The 18,798-nt window shown below is 45.3% G+C and overlaps 1 protein-coding gene across 2 annotated transcripts in view; it reads right to left on the bottom strand.

Annotated features, from left to right (window-relative positions):
• The window catches only part of Trappc9 (trafficking protein particle complex subunit 9), a 448,636-nt gene that overhangs the window by 389,688 nt on the left and 40,150 nt on the right, over positions 1-18,798 (bottom strand). For both annotated transcript variants that reach the window (XM_055626329.1, XM_055626330.1), the window contains 2 exons: positions 14,252-14,468; positions 4,767-4,910 (listed from right to left, as the gene is read on the bottom strand). In XM_055626329.1, the coding sequence (XP_055482304.1) occupies positions 4,767-4,910; positions 14,252-14,468 (361 nt within the window). The remainder of the gene's footprint in view (positions 1-4,766; positions 4,911-14,251; positions 14,469-18,798) is intronic.

The raw sequence follows: 18,798 nt of genomic DNA, 5'->3' as shown, positions 1-18,798 counted from the left end.
AAGAAAGAAAGAAAGAAAGAAAGAAAGAAAGAAAGAAAGAAAGAAAGAAAGAAAGAAAGAAAGACAGACAGACAGACAGACATGGGGCTGGAGAGATGGCTCAGCAGTTAAGAGCACTGGCAGCTCTTCCAGACGACACTGGTTCAGTTCCCAGTACTCACATGGCAGCTCACAACTGTCTGTAACTCCAGTTCCAGGGCATCTGACAGCCTCACACAGGCAAAACATGTAGGCAAAACACCAATACACAGAAAAATAAATAAATCATCTTTAGAAAAGAAAAAAAAAAGAAATTAAAGACTTTATAGAAGTGAATGAAAGCGAAAAGACAACATATGCAAACTTATTGGACACAATGAAGCCGTTCGAAGAGGATAGTTCATAACACTAAGTGCCTACATAAAAAATATTGCAGCAATCTAATTCTACTAACTGAACAGCACCTGAAAGATCTAAAGCAAAAGGAAGAAATCACACCTAGGAACTACACAGCTAGAAATAAACTCAGGGCTTAAATCAATAAAATACAAACAAACAAACAAAAAGGAATCAATGGAAGAAAGAGTGGGTTCTTTGAGAAAAATCAGGAACATTGACAAAATCTGATCCAAATTAACTAAAAGTCAAGGAAAGAATATCCAAATTAACAACACTAGATATGAAAGGGCAGACATAACAACAGACACCAAAGAAATCCAGAAAATCATAAGGACATACTAAAAACCTGTACTCCACCGAATTGAAAAGGGTAAAAGAAATTAATCATTTTCTCAATACATACCACTTACCAAAGTTATATCAAGATCAGATTCAAGTTTAAACAGACCTATAATCCCTAGCGAAATAGTTGTGTTTTATGAGGTCACAGTTACCCTGATACCCAAACCACATAAAGACCCAACAAAGAATTATAGACCAATTTATCTTATGAACACAGATGCATAATACTCAATAAAATACCTACACACTAAATCCAAAAACACACACACACAAAAAAAGAAAAAGAAAGAAAGAAAAAAATTATTTACCATGATCAAGTAGGCTTCACCCCAGGGATGCCATGATGGTTCAATACATGTAAATCAATAAATATAATCTATCATATAAACAAACTAAAAGGCCAAAAGCACATAATCATCTCATTAGATGCAGAAAAAGCCTTTGACAAAATCCACCAACCCTGTATGGTAAGAGTCCTGGAGAGATTAGGTATGCAAGGAACATCCCTCAGCATAATGAAGGTAGTTTACAGCAAGCCCATAGCAAATGTTTTAGTCAGTGTTTCTATTGCTGCAACAAAACACCATAACCAAAAACCAAGTTGGGAAGAAAAGGACTTATTTGGCTTACACTTCCACATTGCTCTTCATCACCAAAGAAAGTCAGGGCAGGAATTCAAACAGGGCAGGAATCTGGAGGTAGGATCTGATGCAGAGGCCATAGAGGGGTGCTGCTTACTGGCCTGCATCCCCTGGCTTGCTCAGCCTACTTTCTTATAGAACCCAGGGCCACCAGCCCAGGAACAGCACCACCCACAATGGGTTGGGCCCTCCCACATTGATCACTAATTGAGAAAATGCCTTACAGCTGAATTTCATGGAAGCATTTTCTCAACAGAGGCTTCTTCCTCTCTGAGGACTCTAGCTTATAATAAATTGACACCAAACCAGCCAGTACAGCCAGCATCAACTTAAATGGAGAAAAACCCAAAGCAATTCCACTAAAATCAGGAACAAGACAAGGCTGTCCACAAAGTTTTCCATATTCTTCAATACAATACTTGAAGTCTTGTCTAGAGCAATAAGACAACTGAAAGCAATCAAGGAGATACAAACTAGAAATGAAGAAGTTAAAGTATCTTTATTTGTAGATGATAATGATAATATATATAAATGACACTAATAAATTCCACTGGGAAGCTTCCATAGCTGACAAATACTTTCAGCAAAGTATCTGAATACAAAATTAGCTCACAAAAGTCAGTTAGTCCTCCTATACAAATGACAGACTAAGAAATCAGGGAAACAACACCTTTCAAAAAAGCCTCAAGTAATACAAAATAACATGGTCTAATAAAAGACTTGTATGATAAAAAAAAAAAAAAAAACAACTTTAACATATTGAAGAAAGAAATTTAAGAGCATATCAGAAGATGGAAAGATATTCCATGCTTTTGGAGTAGTAGAATTAAGGGAGTAAAAATGACCGTCCTATCAAAAGCAGTCTACGAATTCAATGTAATTTTCATCAAAATTTCAACTTCCTGTGGAAACACACACATACACAAAAACATAGCTATAAATATGTCTGAGTAATAAAAGAACTGTTGGAGGTATCACTATTCCCAGTTTCAAGCTGTACTACAGACCCATTGTAATGAAAATGCATGGTACTGGCATAAAAACAGGCATGTCAATAAACAGAACTGAACTGAAGACCCAGACATAAATCTACACACCTACAGACACCTAATTTTTCATAAAGAACCCAAAAATAAACACTAGAAAAAAGACAGTATCTTCAACAAATGTTCTGGTCAAACTGGATGGCTACATGTAGAAGAATCCACATAGATCCATACTTTAGCACCCTGCACAAAACTCAACTCCAGTTGGATCACAGACTTTGACATAAAACTAGATTCACTGAACCCAACAGAAGAGACAGTGGGGAATAGCCTCAAACTCATTAGCACAGAAAAAGCCTTTCTGAACAAAACACTGTTAGCAAAGCCAGTGAGGACAACAATAAATGCGACCCCCTGAAACTAAAAAGCTTCTGTATAGCAAAGTATACCTGCAAAAAGATTTTTACCAACTATATATCCAATAGAGGGCTAATATCCAAAATATATAAAGAATTCAAAAAACTATGTATCAAGAAAACAAATAACCCATTTGACAATGGTGGTACATACACCTTTAATCCCAGCATTCAGAAGGTAGGTAGATCTCTGTTAGAGGCCAGCCTGGTCTACAGCGCAAGTTTCAGGATAGCCAGGGCTACACAAAGAAACTTTGGCTCCAAAAAAAAAAAAAAAAAAGGAAGGAAGGAAAGAACCCAATTTTTAAAAAATGGTACAGATCTAAACAGTGAATTCTCAAAAGGAAACTCAAATGGCTAAGAAACACATAAAGAAATGTTCAATATCCTTAGTTCATCAGAGAAATACAAATCATAAGTACTTTGTGATTCCATCTTACACCTGTTACAATGGCTAAAATCAATTACTCAAGAGGCAGCAATGCTGGTGAGGACGTAGCATAAAGGGAACATCTATCCGTTGCTGGTATGAGTGCAAACTTGTACAGTCACTATGACAATCAATAAGAGTTGTGGTTCCTCAGAAAGATGGGTATCAATCTACCTCAAGATTCAGGTATACCCCTCTCTAGCATATTCCCAAAAAATGCTTCATTTACCACAGATTCACTTGCTCAATCATGCCATTGCTTCTCTATTCATAATAGCCAGAAATTTGAAAACCTAGACGCCCCTCAACAAAAGAACAGAGGAAAAAAAAAAATGTGGTACACAATGGAATTTTAATCAGCCATTTTAAAAGATGACATGATGAAATTCACAAATAAATGAATAAAACTATTTTCAAAAAGTACCCAGAGTGAGGTATCCCAGACCCAGAAACACAAATATGTGTTCACTTGTAAGTAGATAATAGGTGTTAAATCAATGATGATCAAGCTATAATCCATTTAATGAATTCCCTGCACACCAGAGTCACAGCAGGGACATTATCCTGCAAACCAGCATCACAACAGAGGACATATCCCTAAGAACCCAATTGGGCCCCAGGACAACAGGGGCTGAAGATACAGGTGGAAAGGAGGTCTGATGGTGAAGCCACCCAACCCTTTTCTGACATCCTGTAATCCCAGGGCTTCGGGAGCACCACAACATGCTATCTTACAAGCTGCAAAGAGGATATACCTGGTTGAATTACACAGATGACAACTGAACCCCAGAAATGAGACAACACCCAGTAACAGTAAGAAGAGCTACCTGGGGAGAAAGCTTGACAAAGGCAACTTGGGAACGTAGGTGGATTCTGTGGCCCCCCCAGAACAGCATGACAACCTCATCTGTGGTTCTGAAAACCAGACAGGTTTCCAGGAGGCAGCATGGCCAGAAAGGCACAAAAGGACTATGAAGACGTAGCCTGCTTATTCTGTTCCCACCTAGATGACAACTCTAGGGATATTTAGCTACTGAAAACGCACAGAGCTGTGATCTGAGGACTTGACTACCTCCCAACACAGGGACAACATGTTGGCACTGGCATTTTACACCATGTCCTCCAAGGAGCCTACTGTGGTCTGAATGCAAAACACATCTACAGGCACTGAGTTGGGAGCCTGCGGAAACCTTCCGAAGTGAGGGGTCACTGGGGGAGTTGGTCTTGAGATGTAGCCTGACTCTACTGCCTGTCCTGTCGCTGCTTCCTGCACTGTGGAAGTGTGTGGTGGAAAGGGGTGACAGCTATACAGTGCCACCCAACAGAGCCTCCTCTCACCAGCCATGTACTGTCCTTATACCATGAGCAAAACAAAAGGGAGAACCTGCTGAACAGAGGAATGAAGACACAGAAAACCAGAAGGAGGGGTGTGGACAAGCGAGAGGGAACATGGGAAGGATGGCCAAGGGCAGAAACGGGTCCCCACTACCATCAAGGAGATGGAAAAGACAACAACCACACCCCAACCCACACCCAAGACTCCCTGGAAAGAAAAAGCTGTGAATTCACTCACCCTGATCAGACAGGAAGTCCAGCATGGTCTGCAAAAGGAAGGACAGGTGGCGCACAGACAGCGCAGGGTTCCCCATCCTTCGGGAGGCATAGACCAGCTCATGCAGCAGGCGCATCTGGACAGCAGCCCAGCCTCGGTGTGTGCCTGTGGTCAGGGTCATAAAGCAGGTAGTCAAGGTCATGTGTGAAATGTGGCAGCTCGCAGACACTGACCTCAGTGACCGAACTCAAACAGCAGCCAAAACAATCACCATCACCCCACTGCTACCACCACCACCCCACCGCCCCCCAACATTGCCATCCCGGGTATAGTGTTGCCAGAGATGAACACGGTTCATGCATTAAGAACGTCTCCACCTGGGGACAGAGCTCAGTGGTAGGCCACTTGCTTAAGATGGGCAAGGTCCCAGGATCCAGCCCCACTATAAAGAAAAATAAAACAAACTGCCTTATGCTACACTGTCTGTCTTCTGTGAAGACATGACTTCAAAGCATCCCACTAAAATAACCCTGATAAGCTTCCAGGAAAAAATTTGTTTCCAGAGCATTTGAGTAATGGAGTGACATTTTCTAAATAAGTGATGACCCTGGATGAACCCTCATGATCAACGATCAAGGAGATTACTCTGAAGCACAGAAGTGCAGAGTTAAATAGAGAGGTCACCCAGGGACTTGAAGGGCCCTCCTTCCCAAACAGCCCAGCACATCTGAAAGTAAAGGTAGGAAGACAGGTTACATAGCCTGCTTCAAAGCGTTTCCTTAAGAATGCAGAATCTTTAGGATTCGGGCTCCTTTTGGCAACAATTACTGGCAACAGAGTTTTCCACCCTAAAACCTTTTTTTTTTTTTTTAATGTATACAATGTTCTGTCTGCATGTACACCTACACACCAGAAGAGGACACCATATCTCATATGGATGGTGTGAGCAACCATGTGGTTGCTGGGAATTGAACTCAGGACCTTTGGGAGAGCAGACAGTGCTCTCAACTGCTAAGCCATCTCTCCAGCCCGCTCTTCTCCACTCCCAACCCCCACCACAAAACCTTTTAGAAAGGAGATGTGGACACAGGGGTCCCTCGCAATGTCTTGGGACTCAAGGGGGACACAGGAAAGCTGAGGAAAAGGACTTTAAGCCGAGTCTGACTTGTTGCAGGTCTGCCATAGGTTACTTCATTTAGTATTTTCCAATCCCATCCATTTTTCTTGCAAATGACACAACTATTATTCTCTCTGGCTGAATAGAACTCCACTGTGTTCTCCACCTTTTCACTACTAATCGGGTGATGTCTAAGCTGCTCTATTTCCTTGAATATTGTGGATAGAGCAGCAGTAAGCACAGGTGTGCCGATAACTGTGTGGTAACTGCAGTTATGTGTGGTAAAATATTTCACGTATATGCCAGGAGCGACAGCTCTGGGTTATATGGTAGTCCTGCTTGTAATGTTTTGAGAATCCCACACACACTGATTTCCATAGCAGATGCACCAATGTATATCCCTACCAAAGGGTTCCTTTTCCCCACCCCTTCCCCAGCATCTGCTGTCATTTGTTGCCTTTCCTGCGTAGCGTGAGACGGAGTAGCAGAGCCATTTGGACTTGTATTGCCCTCTGAATATGTATGTTGAACACTTCTCAAAATGTTTATTGGCCGTTTGTGTTCCTTCTAACAACCCTGCTCAGGTGTCAGCCCATTTTCTGATTGGCTGTTTGGGTTTGCTGTTTAATTTTTGAAGTGCCTTGTACATTTCAGATCTTAACTTCTGGCAAAGGTTTTCTCCCATTCTGTAGAGTTTCTGTTCACCCTGCTGACAGTTTTGTTTGCTATGCAGAAGCCTTTTAACTTCACGCTATCCATTTTGCTAACTCTTGGAATAGCTCCCTTTGAGTTGGGGTTCTAGTCACAAAGTTCTTGCTTATACCAATATCTTAACATATTTTCCTATGTTTTCTTCTAGCAATTTCATGCTTTGAGGTGTTTGATCCGCTATGAATTAGTTTCTGTGCAGGATGAGAAAAGCAGCTCTGACCTTATTCTCCTGCAGGTGGCTATCAAGTCTTTCCAGCATGGTTTGTTGAGTGGGCTTTTTTTCACTGTAGGTGTTTGACACCTTTGTCAAAAATCAGATGCCCATGGCTGTGTAGGTTTGTTTCTGGGTCCTTTAATATGCTCCCTCAGTCTACACATCCGTGTTTGTGCAGTACCATGCTGCCTTTGTCGCTATGGCTCTGTAGTAGAGTTTGAACTTGGACTTAGTGATGCCAGTGTCCTTTTTACTTCGGATCACTTTAGCTATCTTTTCTGCTTCTCTATGAATGCTAATTTTTTTCTTAGTCCTATAAAGAATGCCATTGCAATATTTGATGGAAATAGCACTGGACCTATAGAGGCTTTAATGTATAGACTGCACTTGCCCTCTGTACCCCAATGTGATTTCAACACCTAAAAGAAGATCAGGTACTCTGTGCCTTCACATTCCTACCCAACCATCAACCAGACTGGTGAGTCCCTGCTAAGCCACACATAGGTAGATTCAGACTCAGACAAAACTGAGGCTTCCCGGAAACCTCCAACAGCTCACGAGATTTTCAGTTAACACACACTTTCTGAGAACCTAACGCATGACCACATGAAAGAGTGTTGGGGGACAGTGGGGTATACAGTATATGTGGACAAGCCCATCGGAGGAACAGACGCTGCTCACTGTCTGTGGAGAAGCCCGTGGGAGGCACAGAGGCTCTGAGTGCTGTGAGGACAGTGGATGGGGAGTGAATGTGCCACATGAGCTGGGACAGGCAGGGGAGGAAGTCGCAACAGGGAAATAATAGCCCTAACTTGTCACAAAACTGCGAGCAGCCCATTTAAAGTGCTTTAGCCATTTATCCTAACTTCTCAATAAATGCTAGCTGGCTGATAAATGCTAATATTATGACTCAATGAATGTAATGTGTTTAACACCCAGCTTCAGCCTCTGACTCCGTGGAGTGATTAATGATCCAGGCTGCTCCATTACTGCATCGAGAACAAACCCTTGATATCCCAGACTTCTACTGCTGTGGTTATTGGGTGAAATTACCTTCTTGTATGTCAACCCCTGCCCCCACACCTACTCTTGCATCATGAGCCCCTGCACCTGAAGACTGTCTGGTGCTCAGAGCAAAGGTTTGTACAGAATCAGGCAGCAGTCAATGTCAACTGACAAGTAGAGCAAGAAAGACACTGCCTCCACTACTTGGGGAGCATGAGCCTTGAGCATCTTAGCCTCTGCTGGCTTGCCGAAGATGTTCTGTGCAACTCATGGCCCCTGCTGACCTCGTCTCCCACCACCTTGCCCTGAGCAGCCGGCCATTCCCTTTTCTGTGTGTGCTCAGCAGCAGGCACAGACTTCAGCTGATAACAGGCACAGTGGGGCCCCTGTAAGCTCATGATTCTGTTTCCTCTGTCAATTCCTCATTGCCTTGGCAGCAGCAATGTGTCTTATTCATCCAAGGTTCCTTAATGCCTGGCAAGAGGCCTGGTTCCTGGTGGGTGCTTAACTAACAGGTGGGTCAAGATGAGAGCCTGATGCCAGAAAAATCCCCTTCTGTTTTAGATGTGCATATGCAAGTGTGTGAGGATAAAATGGCATAGCTCCAGGAATTTGCTGGGTGATGGGTTCACCTCTGCTGCTTTATTTTTTCTAGTTCTTATATATTTAGGATACTTCATAATAACATATCAATTAAAAACCTGGAAGCCGACTCAACACACACAAACACCTCCACAGTACATCCCCAGGATGTGACATATCTTCCAGAAACTTCCTGGAATAGACAGTGGTGGCAACATATTGCAAGCCTAAGAGTGACTGAGACACATCTATGCCATGTTTCCATCTGGTCAGAGGGGCTAGGACCAAACACTACAACGGAAGAAGATTTTAGGAGGATTGAGGGCCCAAGCCATCACTAAGCCAGCCACACCTTCAAAATTCACCAGTTCTCATTCATCTCAGCACTACCAAACCAAGAGCTCCTTCTCATGTTGGAAATCCCTGACATCACTTGGTAAGTTTTCCAAATGGGGAAAGGTCCAGTTACACCTTTCTGGACAGGTGCATGGAGAACATGGTGCCTCCTCTGTGGCCCAGAGCCCTCCCATAAAACACCGAAGCTTTTCATAAAGACTGATTTGCAGCATTTGACTCGTAACAAAACTCTCTGTGATTTTGTCATTTAAGTTCAACAACCCAGGCTTTGACAGCTGCCATTCAGCAAATCGATTCTGTGTTTTCAGAAAAGTTCCTCAGCAACATTTAATCTCTCATCCAGGAAAAGGCTGAGCAGAAAGCAAGATGGAGAAATCTTCTCACACAGCAGCACAGGTAAGATTAAGATAGAGGATGTGGTCCTGTAAGGCAGCAAATTCAAGAGCGCATGAGCTGGGTCTTAACTCAGGCCTCTGCAGCCACCTCACAATAACACAGAAGACACTTCTAAGCTGAGAGATCTGACAACCTCACCTTTATTCACAAGTATGGGGTTTTGGGTAGATTTCCATTTAATTCTCTGAGAAATGTTTAAAGCGGAGAGAGAGCTCAGAGTGGTTTTCATTGTCTAGAGATGCAGCTGACTGATGTTTACCATTTTAACTCGAGTGGACCTCACTTCTTTCATGAAATAATGGCAAATGTCCCCTCCCAAAACAAAAGCCCAAGTAAAAAGGACAGGATCACTTGAATTTTTCAAAAGAAATATGTTCCACTCTGCAGAATTGCAAACAACGAGCAAGGAACAAATTCAATAACCGGCCACAGGCACTGTGATGACTGCTCGCTGGGTCTAGCAGGTTCACATGGGCGCCTCCAGCAGGGAGGAAAAGACAAAGGGGTTGGCACTGTGGGGCTGGCAGAGGGAGTGTTGAGTAATCATCCAGATTGTTTTTAAGTGTACTTACAAAATCACAAGAAGTGCAAGAGGAGGAACAGCAGGCAATCAGAGAACAGAGAAACAAAGGAATTCTGTGTAGGTGGAAGAAACATTGAATTATCGGATGAAACAGCCACCAGACAAGTGGCCTGGCAGGTGAGGAGAAGAGCTGTGCATCCCTGGGAAAAGGAAGAGCTACCACGAGACCTCAGACTGGTTTGTTCTCAGCTAGGCCCTGTACAGAAAGACAAACTTAAGATAACTCTGAGTATGGCTTTGCACAAAGTCCGAGCGCTTTTGGCCTGAAGCCAGCCTGGAGTAAAGTTCAGAGATGCCACGGGTAAGAACAGAAAAGCCATTTCAGTCTCACCTGGGGTCCCCTGAAAGTACATCAAATGAAGTACTCGCTCATGGGGCACATCCCAACATCTTAAAAATCACCTCCTCACCTCCCTAAAGGGATCATTGGTGCTCCAAAAACTCTCCTTCCTCTCTTTCCAGGTTCTATCCTTAGCCCATCAGACCCTTCCAGCATACAGCAAAATCAGCCTGGACACTTAGCAACCCCTTTCTCGAACTAGAGGACCTTTTCTTTTCTCTTCTGCAAGTACCTCTAAACCTTTGACAATCAGACGCCTCTACCTTCATCTCCAATCAACACCATCAAGCCCACAGTGGGGGGCCACACCTGTAATGGACTTCTGCTCAGCAGGGATGCTGGCCTTAAAGGCTCTCAATACTCAGTACATCTTCTTATATCCCTTTCATGCCATCCTTGGGAAAGGTCAGAAAACCTCACCCAACAGTAACAACATGCAGAGCACTGTCCTCAGCACCCTACAGGGGGGAATCCAATTCTTCCATAAGCTGGTGTCTCCAAGATTCTGATACACAGAGGGCATGAGGTAGCTTGGCCAAGGTCACACTGTAATGGCAGTGTCCAGGGACTTCCGTCCCTTCCCACATACGGTGCTTACAGTTTCTCCCACTGAACTGTTGGAAACAGGTTAGTCCGGTCAAAGTATTACCAAGAGGCCACAGCCTGCCTTGATGTGGGTCAGAGAGGTGCTGTGAGCATGTGTGCCCACAGGCATGAGGCCTAGCAAGGCTAGGGATGGGGCAGACTCACTCAGCCCTGAAGTGGGCAGAAGCCAGGCAAGCATAGCCCAGAGGCCCTGTGCAGGCCATCACTGGATATGGCAGCTGCTCTGAATACCACAGAAAGAACAGGAAACAGCACTTTTCAATGCGAAAACTACTTTTCTGTAATACCCAAAAGGGGTAATTTTTTTTTTTAATAAGTAAGAAAATCCCTGACTGCTATACTTACTACAAAGCTACAGTAACTAAGGCAGTGTGGTCTTGGCAAATGGACAAACGAAACAATTGATAGAATGGAAAAAGAGAATGCAGAAATACTCCCACATAAGTACAGTCGCTGCAGCTCTGACAAAGGAGTGTTGGTACCCAGCAGAGCAAAGATGGGACTCCCAGCAGACCAGCCACGGACAGAGGACAGCCACCAACCAGGCAGTAAATCAAGCTGCTAACTGCAGATTTCACAAATAGTACACCAAAAGGGACCTCTGATAAAACGAAAACCTCCCTAGGAGGTTCTACGTGTTTACAGAACTTCTTTGGGTTCTGTGAAACTTTCCCCGACAAGCTGATAAATGAAAAAATATAGGTAACATTTGTTACAGTAACAGATTTTTAGATACAGCTCCAAAGTCACCATCCTTGAGAGAAAGAGCTGACAGAGTAGGCGCCATTAAAATTGAAAAGTGCTGTTTTGCAGATAAGATACTGAGAGAATGAGAAAACAAGAGGCATGCTGGGAGAAAATATTTGTCAGAGATAGCACCGAAGCACTGTTATGCATATCATAGAAGCCAAAAACAAAGACCCTGGTTTTCCAATGGGATCGCCAGAGACGACATTCCAACAGCAGATAAGCATAGGAAGAGATGTACAATGTACTCGCTAGATACCTGAAAGCCAAGGGACAGGAGCCAGCAAGATGGCTCAGCAGGCAAAGCATTTGCCATGAAGCCTGATGACCTGAGTTCCAGCTCTGAAACCCATGTGGCAGGAGAGAAACCACTCCTACAAGTTGCCCTCTGACCCCCACATTCACACCATAGTGTTCACATGCACATAATGAATGAATTAATTAATTAAAAAAATACTTTTTTTAAATCTCAGCACTCGAAGAAGCAGAGGTAGGCAGAAATACCCAAAAAGGGTAATTTTTTTTTTTTAATAAATAAGAAAATCCCTGACTGCCATACTTATTATAAAGCTACAGTAACTAAGGCAGTGTGGTCTTGGCAAATGGACAAACGAAACAATTGATAGAATGGAAAAAGAGAATGCAGAAATACTCCCACATAAGTACAGTCGCTGCAGCTCTGACAAAGGAGTGCTGGTACCCAGCAGAGCAAAGATGGGACTCCCAGCAGACCAGCCACGGACAGAGGACAGCCACCAGCCACCAACAAAAACAAAACAAAATTAAAAAAAAAATAATAATATATATATATGGGTTTTTTTTTTAAGTCAAGGACAACATGTACTTTAAAGTGACACCATACAACAGGTGTGGTTGTTTGAGGACTGAAAGTTCTAGGCTACCCTGGGCTAGTGAGTTCAAGGCCAGCCTGAGGTACATCATGAGACCTTGTCTCAAAAAAAGTTAAATAAACAAAAGACACTGTCTGGAGTGAATCACAGTCATTGACGGTACTGAACGCAGACAAATGTCAAGGTCCATGTTTGAGGTTCTTTTTTAAATAGCCCTCAGTGAGGGTGCAGGATGGAGGAGATCTGGCTAGCAAAGTCATGGGAGAGACAAGGTCTTCTGTGAGCCTAACATAAAAAGACAATACCGGCAGGTCACGTGAACGGAAACAAAATCTCAGGGTTGCTATGTTCCCGTGGGACTTTGCTGGAAGTAGGGTGGCTGGAGGGGGCAGTTCCTCCCTCCATACGGCTGCTCTAAGCCGGAGCATGGGTGTCCCATCTGACCACCAAGTAACCCCTCACACAGGCCAGTCTCTCCTGAGCAGGCCATGGTCCCAGACTTCCTCCCTCTCTTTACCAATCTGAAGAGCCCCTTGTCCAGCTGGGCCACAGCCTCTTTTCTCATCCAACCCTGGAACCCTGCTTACCTACTGGGAACCACCTTCTCTGCTCAGCAATAAAGACATCTTGACACCACCTTGAAGGACTGTACTGGGACAATGATGGAAGGGACTCTATCTGAACCAGGACTGCTTAATGATACAGACTTCTGGCCCCAATTCTTCCTCTCTATTTAAGGCCCATTTTCCATTTACCAGAAAATGGACTTGGGGTCACTGGGCCCCAATCTGCTTCTTTTTTTAAGGTGGTTTAAGAATAAAACCCATGTCTGTGCTTGCCTCAGAGACTAGAAGGGCTGTCCTCTCAAAATGATTAGTTCTTAGTGTGTGTTCTGTCAAGGTTTTGTCACCTGGCCTACCCACCACATACTCTTTATTTTGGGGAGGGAGAGGTAGGGGGGGAACTCAGGCGTGGACTGTTTTGCTTGTTTTGCCACAGGATCTCACTCCATATCCCAGACTGGCCTCAAACGTATGCCCGTCCTTCCACATTGGCCCCCTCAAGGGCTGGGATTTTCCGTCACGTCTGCTACACCTACCCCTACCATCTACACTTGTCCATGGAGTCCTACTGACTTGTGTGTGACCTGTACTGCTTTCACACAACACCAGACAACAGAAACTCTGACCTACTGAGCTCTGGAAGGCTTACCAACCTGCCCTGCACAGAACAGCGTGTCTCACCTCTCAGCCAAGCGACTCCCTTCTACAGATTCTGGTCTGGAGGTGTCAATGTGAAGCATGCTGCTTGGAAGGTTGGGTGCTATGGAGTCTGGGGAGGAAGACATCTGAGTACTATTCGGGTGACAGGGGAGGAACTTGATACGTGACTAAGAGGGGGAGCACTGGGGATCTATTTGCATCCTAGAAAGATAACAGAGGATGACTCAGTTCTCTCCTACTGAAATCCCACACCATCTCTAGCTCTGGTTCCCCATCTAAAGAGAAGGATTTGTCTCTAACTAATTAGACTTTAACCAATATGTGCATTGTGTTTGTTTGTAGTTATTAGACTTACCACTATAATTTAATATTTGTTACTATTACATAATCAGAATCTGGCACAAATGCATAGCTGTGTCTACACACACATCCAAGTATATTTATTTTGGGAAGGTGCTAACCTAACAAAATTTCATAAGGTGAGTAAAAACATTAGGGACTTAACGCATTATTTTGGTGACAGACGACGGTGGTAGTGGCCTCAAGGGCAGTTTCTGACCCCAGAAACTGAGATGCAAGATCAAGGGCCACAAAATGGGCTCCAGGACTTCCTGCCCTTACACCGCTGTTAGGAGTGGCTGGTGTCAAGCAGGGCTTGGCCATCTTTGAACCACAGGTCTCCACCATGGTCTGCAATACTCAGCAGATGCTTAAGTGCTCAAGATGAACAGAAATAAAGCAACTTCCTCCCCAGCCCCAGCTCACTACGAATACCTTTGTTGAAGTCCTTGGGGTCTAGTGACAGACTGTAGCCAGGCAGCGTCTCCAAAAGGAGCTTGTAACAGGCCCTCCAGCCAGGCTCTGCGATGCTCGGGGCCACACACTGCATGGCAGCCACCCGCTTGAAGAATGCGGACTTTCGATGGAAGCCAATCAGCTCGTAGAGCTCAGACAGGATGCTGTAGCGCTGGATTTTCTCTTCTTCAGAAAGCTAAAGCATAGAGGGAAAGCAAGAAGTGTTTGAAGAAACTTCCAAAGGAAAAACAGAAATGCACCTAGAACCTCTTTCCATAAGGAAAAGAGAAAGGGCCTGGCCGCTGACACAACAATCCTGAGGCCCTGGGGGACCCCTGTGAATAACCCAAGATCTTTTATGAGTGGTGGCTCCAAGCACATCCAGCCTTTTGCTAAGAAGTCCTAGATCCTCTTGCATGCGGGGGTTACCACACAACACATGAGGCATCCTTCATAAAAAGGAACCAGAGTCCATCAGGACAAGAGGATTGGGGAAGGGACTTTGCTCAGCTTCTTAGAATGTAACATGTGGAGGAACATGACTAGACAATGATGACCAAACCACCTACTCAGACTTAAGACTTCCTGTCTTATAGCATGTTTGGTTCTGCCAAGGCCTAGTGGATTCTCCCAATGGTGATAGGGCAAGAACAGCTCTGGTGGAAAAGCACCCACTATATGTCCACAAACCACAGGCTGTATTTAATCAGCCTGCATTCCAGAACTTGACCCACTCCATTGTAGACAAGGTGTTGTAAAGCAGTTTCCTCCAAGATGGAAACACCCCATGCTGTAAGTAAGCTTTAAGGTAGAAGGCAAACAATTCAAAACAGCTTCAGGAAGTCCCTGAAACTGACCAGACTCACTAGGCCCCTCCCAGCTAGAGAAAACAATAAAGCTGCTGAGAGTCACCCTCAGACAAGGTACAAAAAAGACTCGAACCGCCCAGCTGCCTGGGATAAGTCACTTGGACTCTCCAACCTATTGAGCTAAATGCAGGCTCTGCACTGTGCTCCAGATTCCCAGCTTTTGTGAGCTGTCACCCATGCTGGTGACGTAGCTGTCTTTGAGTTATTTCTGCTCCTGTAATTAACCCCTCACCCATATTCCTAAGAAACCCCAGGAAAACTCACTGATTCACCAAGTTGGACTTTGGCTGTATCTGTACTTTGATCCTCTGACAGTTTCATATTGGGGGTGAGTAGGTGTATGCTGTGCATCTCCCCAAGAGAAGTTCTGTCACACAACACATGGATGCCTGAAGCTCTGAGAGACACTGAGAAACCCCAAAAGCCACACAGCCAGGAAGATCTGATGGCGAGCCAGGGCTCTGCCAATTGTCCATTCCTCATGTCACTACAACTTTGGGAAGAAAAACTACCTTAATCCACACAGCTCTCTTGGGAAGTGGTTCCCCCTCTAGCCATGGCCCTGACAGTGGGTTTCTAGATCTTTCCGTGCCAACAAAACCATTATAAGAAAGCTCTGACGACCGGCCCTCTTGAACCCCTCCTCCTGATGCCTCCAGGCCTTAGTCCTGCCCAGACACTTACTACACTACCCAGAGGGGCACCAAGGGGCCTCTGTAAGGTTTCCTCTGCCTTCCATAAGCTGTCCACACTTCCCACCATACTAGCATTCCTTAGTCAGAGCTCAGAGACATCACCCTGCAAAAGACCCTCTAAGAGACGATCAGGTCTGCAGACCTTATGAATGGAACTGGGACCCTCATGGATGAGGCCTGCCTTGGGAGACACCTGTGCCCTGGCAGCAACCCTCACCAAACCCCAAACCCCAGTGTTGCTGGCCTTGGAAGATAAGCTTATGCTGTCCAGAACCCCCAGGGCCAGGGATGGCCACGTGTGAACGGCTCAGGAACCCCACAGTACACAACACAGCCCACGCGCCTCACAGTCATGCCAGGTCTCCGTGGCAGTCCTGGCCACACCCAATCAGAGAAAGCAAGGTCATTCCCATTTCTTCACTTGCTGCCCCCCACCGCACCCATGGGGAGACCACAGGGAATGCAGGAAACAGGGGACCCTCCCTTGGAGCCTGTGCACTTACAACAGACAGACTCCCCAGCTTAAAACCCATGGGGGAGATTCCAGCAAGCAGAAAAGCAGAGAAACAAGATAAGGACTGCACGGGTGGCGAATACTTCAGATAAGGGTGTGAAAGCCCTGGGCAAACGCAGGGCTCCCCAGCTACACGCATCTCCTAGAGGCTATCCTAATGATAGGATCTCATGAGTAACCTTTAGCCGTGCGCCCCCTCACCCACCCAGGTCATTCCTCTCTCCTGCACTGTTCACACAGAGCTTCGTCCCCCTGCCCTGGGGCGGCCAGACTGGCTGCATCAGTTACTCCTCACTGCGTCACGTGCTCCCGGCTGCTTGATGTTAGGGGCTTTGGGCTTTTGCCATTCTGGCTGGGTTTGCTTTGCATTCCACCTGGTAGCCAGGGGCTGAGCACCCCTCCCTATGATTACCAGCCACACTTGTATCTTTTTGTGAGGTATTTGTTCAAAGCTTCTGGCAGTTTTTTAAATTAGATCGTTCATCTTGCTGTGGAACTGGGCTCATTCTTCAGGTTCCAAACCTAAGTCCTTAGTCATCCATGTTTGGAGAATGTTTTCTCCCAGTTTGACACCAGTTTTCTTTTCTTTTCCCCTGAGATAATGGTCTGATACGCATGCGCACTTCATGTGACAATTCTTTTTCTCTTGGTTCGTGTTCTCTGGATCCTAGCTCTAAGAAACCTTAGGTCTCAATGCTACTCTGAAGGCTTCTAGAAGCGACCAGGTCTATGACATGTGGACACTCAAACCTGCACAGCATGAAGCCTTGCTTCAGGAGGACTCTTGTGTGACAGTGTCAGCCACAGCAGGGGACAGGGAGGGTGGTAAATGAGAGACAGACATGTCGACTGCCTCCACTCTCAGAGACGCCCTAGCACCTGGACAACGTGCATACTGAACATGACAGCCGCTGCTGGTGATGGTGGCCTCAGCTCAGGCCCTTGTGGCCAAATACAGCTGACAGCAAATAGAGGGCCCAAACCTATGGTCCCCATCCTTCACGGTTCTTGTGGAACCTGTCGCAGACAGAAGGCTGTCACAGTCCAGTAATGTAGCCTCCCGCTCTTCCTACCATATGAACGTAACATGACAGCAGATGATAAACATTCCCTACAGATGCCACTGAGATTGCTTCAGACCCTAGAGAGACTCCCTTTCTTCAGAAAGCCTGGGCACAACTGTTTTCCAGCCAGTTAACACAAGTCGCAGAAGCCTGGGGATGAGTGCTAAGCATGAGGATTCGAGGGAGGGCGAAATTGTCCCAGGCAAAATGAGATGCAATCGCGCCCCCACACTCATTTCTGACCTCCCGTTCGGGGGGGGCATTAATCAGCACATCTTTGTTCTAATTTTTCAGCAGGCTGCTGTAGTCACGACCTCTGAGTCCAGGGCCCAGATGTTTATGCAAATTGCTGGCAGAAACATCTCAAAGACACTCAAGATGAGAGGCCTTAGTCATAAGATGGGTCATTCTGGTATCAGCTCACCACTCTATTTCCGACGGGGAAGTAGGCTACTTTGTTCTAACAGCGGAAGGAAAGTGGTGGCGTTTCTGGAACATTCTGGCAGGGCAGGGCAGAGAGCGGCAGCACAGTGCCATTAGCAGGTCTGAGACATGGTCCATCATCGCCAACTCTGCCATTTTGCCTCTCTGACAAAGGGAAGACAATCTAGGTTTTTTGATGGCTGGAAAGACTAAATGAAATAATGTGAACCATTAGGAAAGGCCTCAGGTTCTCAGTAGGTGTTCAAAACAACAGGAAATGTGGCTGTCAACAGAGACATCTACAGGGGTTATTTTATTTTTGAGTTTTGTGTGTGTGCATGTGTGTGTGTGTGTGTGTGTGTGTGTGTGCCCTATGTATGAGCACACACGCACATGAATACAGGTGCCCATGGAGCCCAGAAGAAAGCATAAGATTCTAAGATCCTTTAACAGGAATCACATAGTAACCCAGCAGATATGGCAGCTGGGAACTAAACTCTCTTCCTATACAAGACCAACAAGCACTCCTAACATCTAAGCTATCTCGCCAGCCCCTGTGGATAATGACTTTTCTTCTTTTTTTTCTCATTTATTTATTTTATTTACTTTACATCCCTGTAGCCCCTTCCCTCCTTCCCTCCCAGTCCCATCCTCTTTCCCTTCTTCCCTCCCCACTTCCTCAGAAAAGGGGAGCTCTCTTTCCCATCCCCCAGCTCATCAAGTTTCACCAGGACTGAATTCCCCTGTGGCCTGTCAAGGCAGTCTTGCCAGGGGAAAGTGAGCTAAAATCTGGTAAGTGAGTCCATGTCCAAGGCAGTCCCCACTTCCCTTACTAGAGGACCTTTGCTTAGAAGCCTAAGCCACCCATCTGCTGCATCTTTGTAGGGAGCCTAGGTCCAGTCCACGCATGGTCCTTGCTTGGTGCTTCAGTTGGATAACAACTTTTAAATTCGCTGGTTAT

This window comes from Psammomys obesus, unplaced genomic scaffold, assembly GCF_907164565.1.
Source record: "Psammomys obesus unplaced genomic scaffold, mPsaObe1.curated_primary_1811, whole genome shotgun sequence".
In the NCBI taxonomy this organism is placed as follows: domain Eukaryota; kingdom Metazoa; phylum Chordata; class Mammalia; order Rodentia; family Muridae; genus Psammomys; species Psammomys obesus.
The sequence above is the reverse complement of the archived record's forward strand: the minus strand, read 5'-3'. Positions and strand labels throughout refer to the sequence as shown.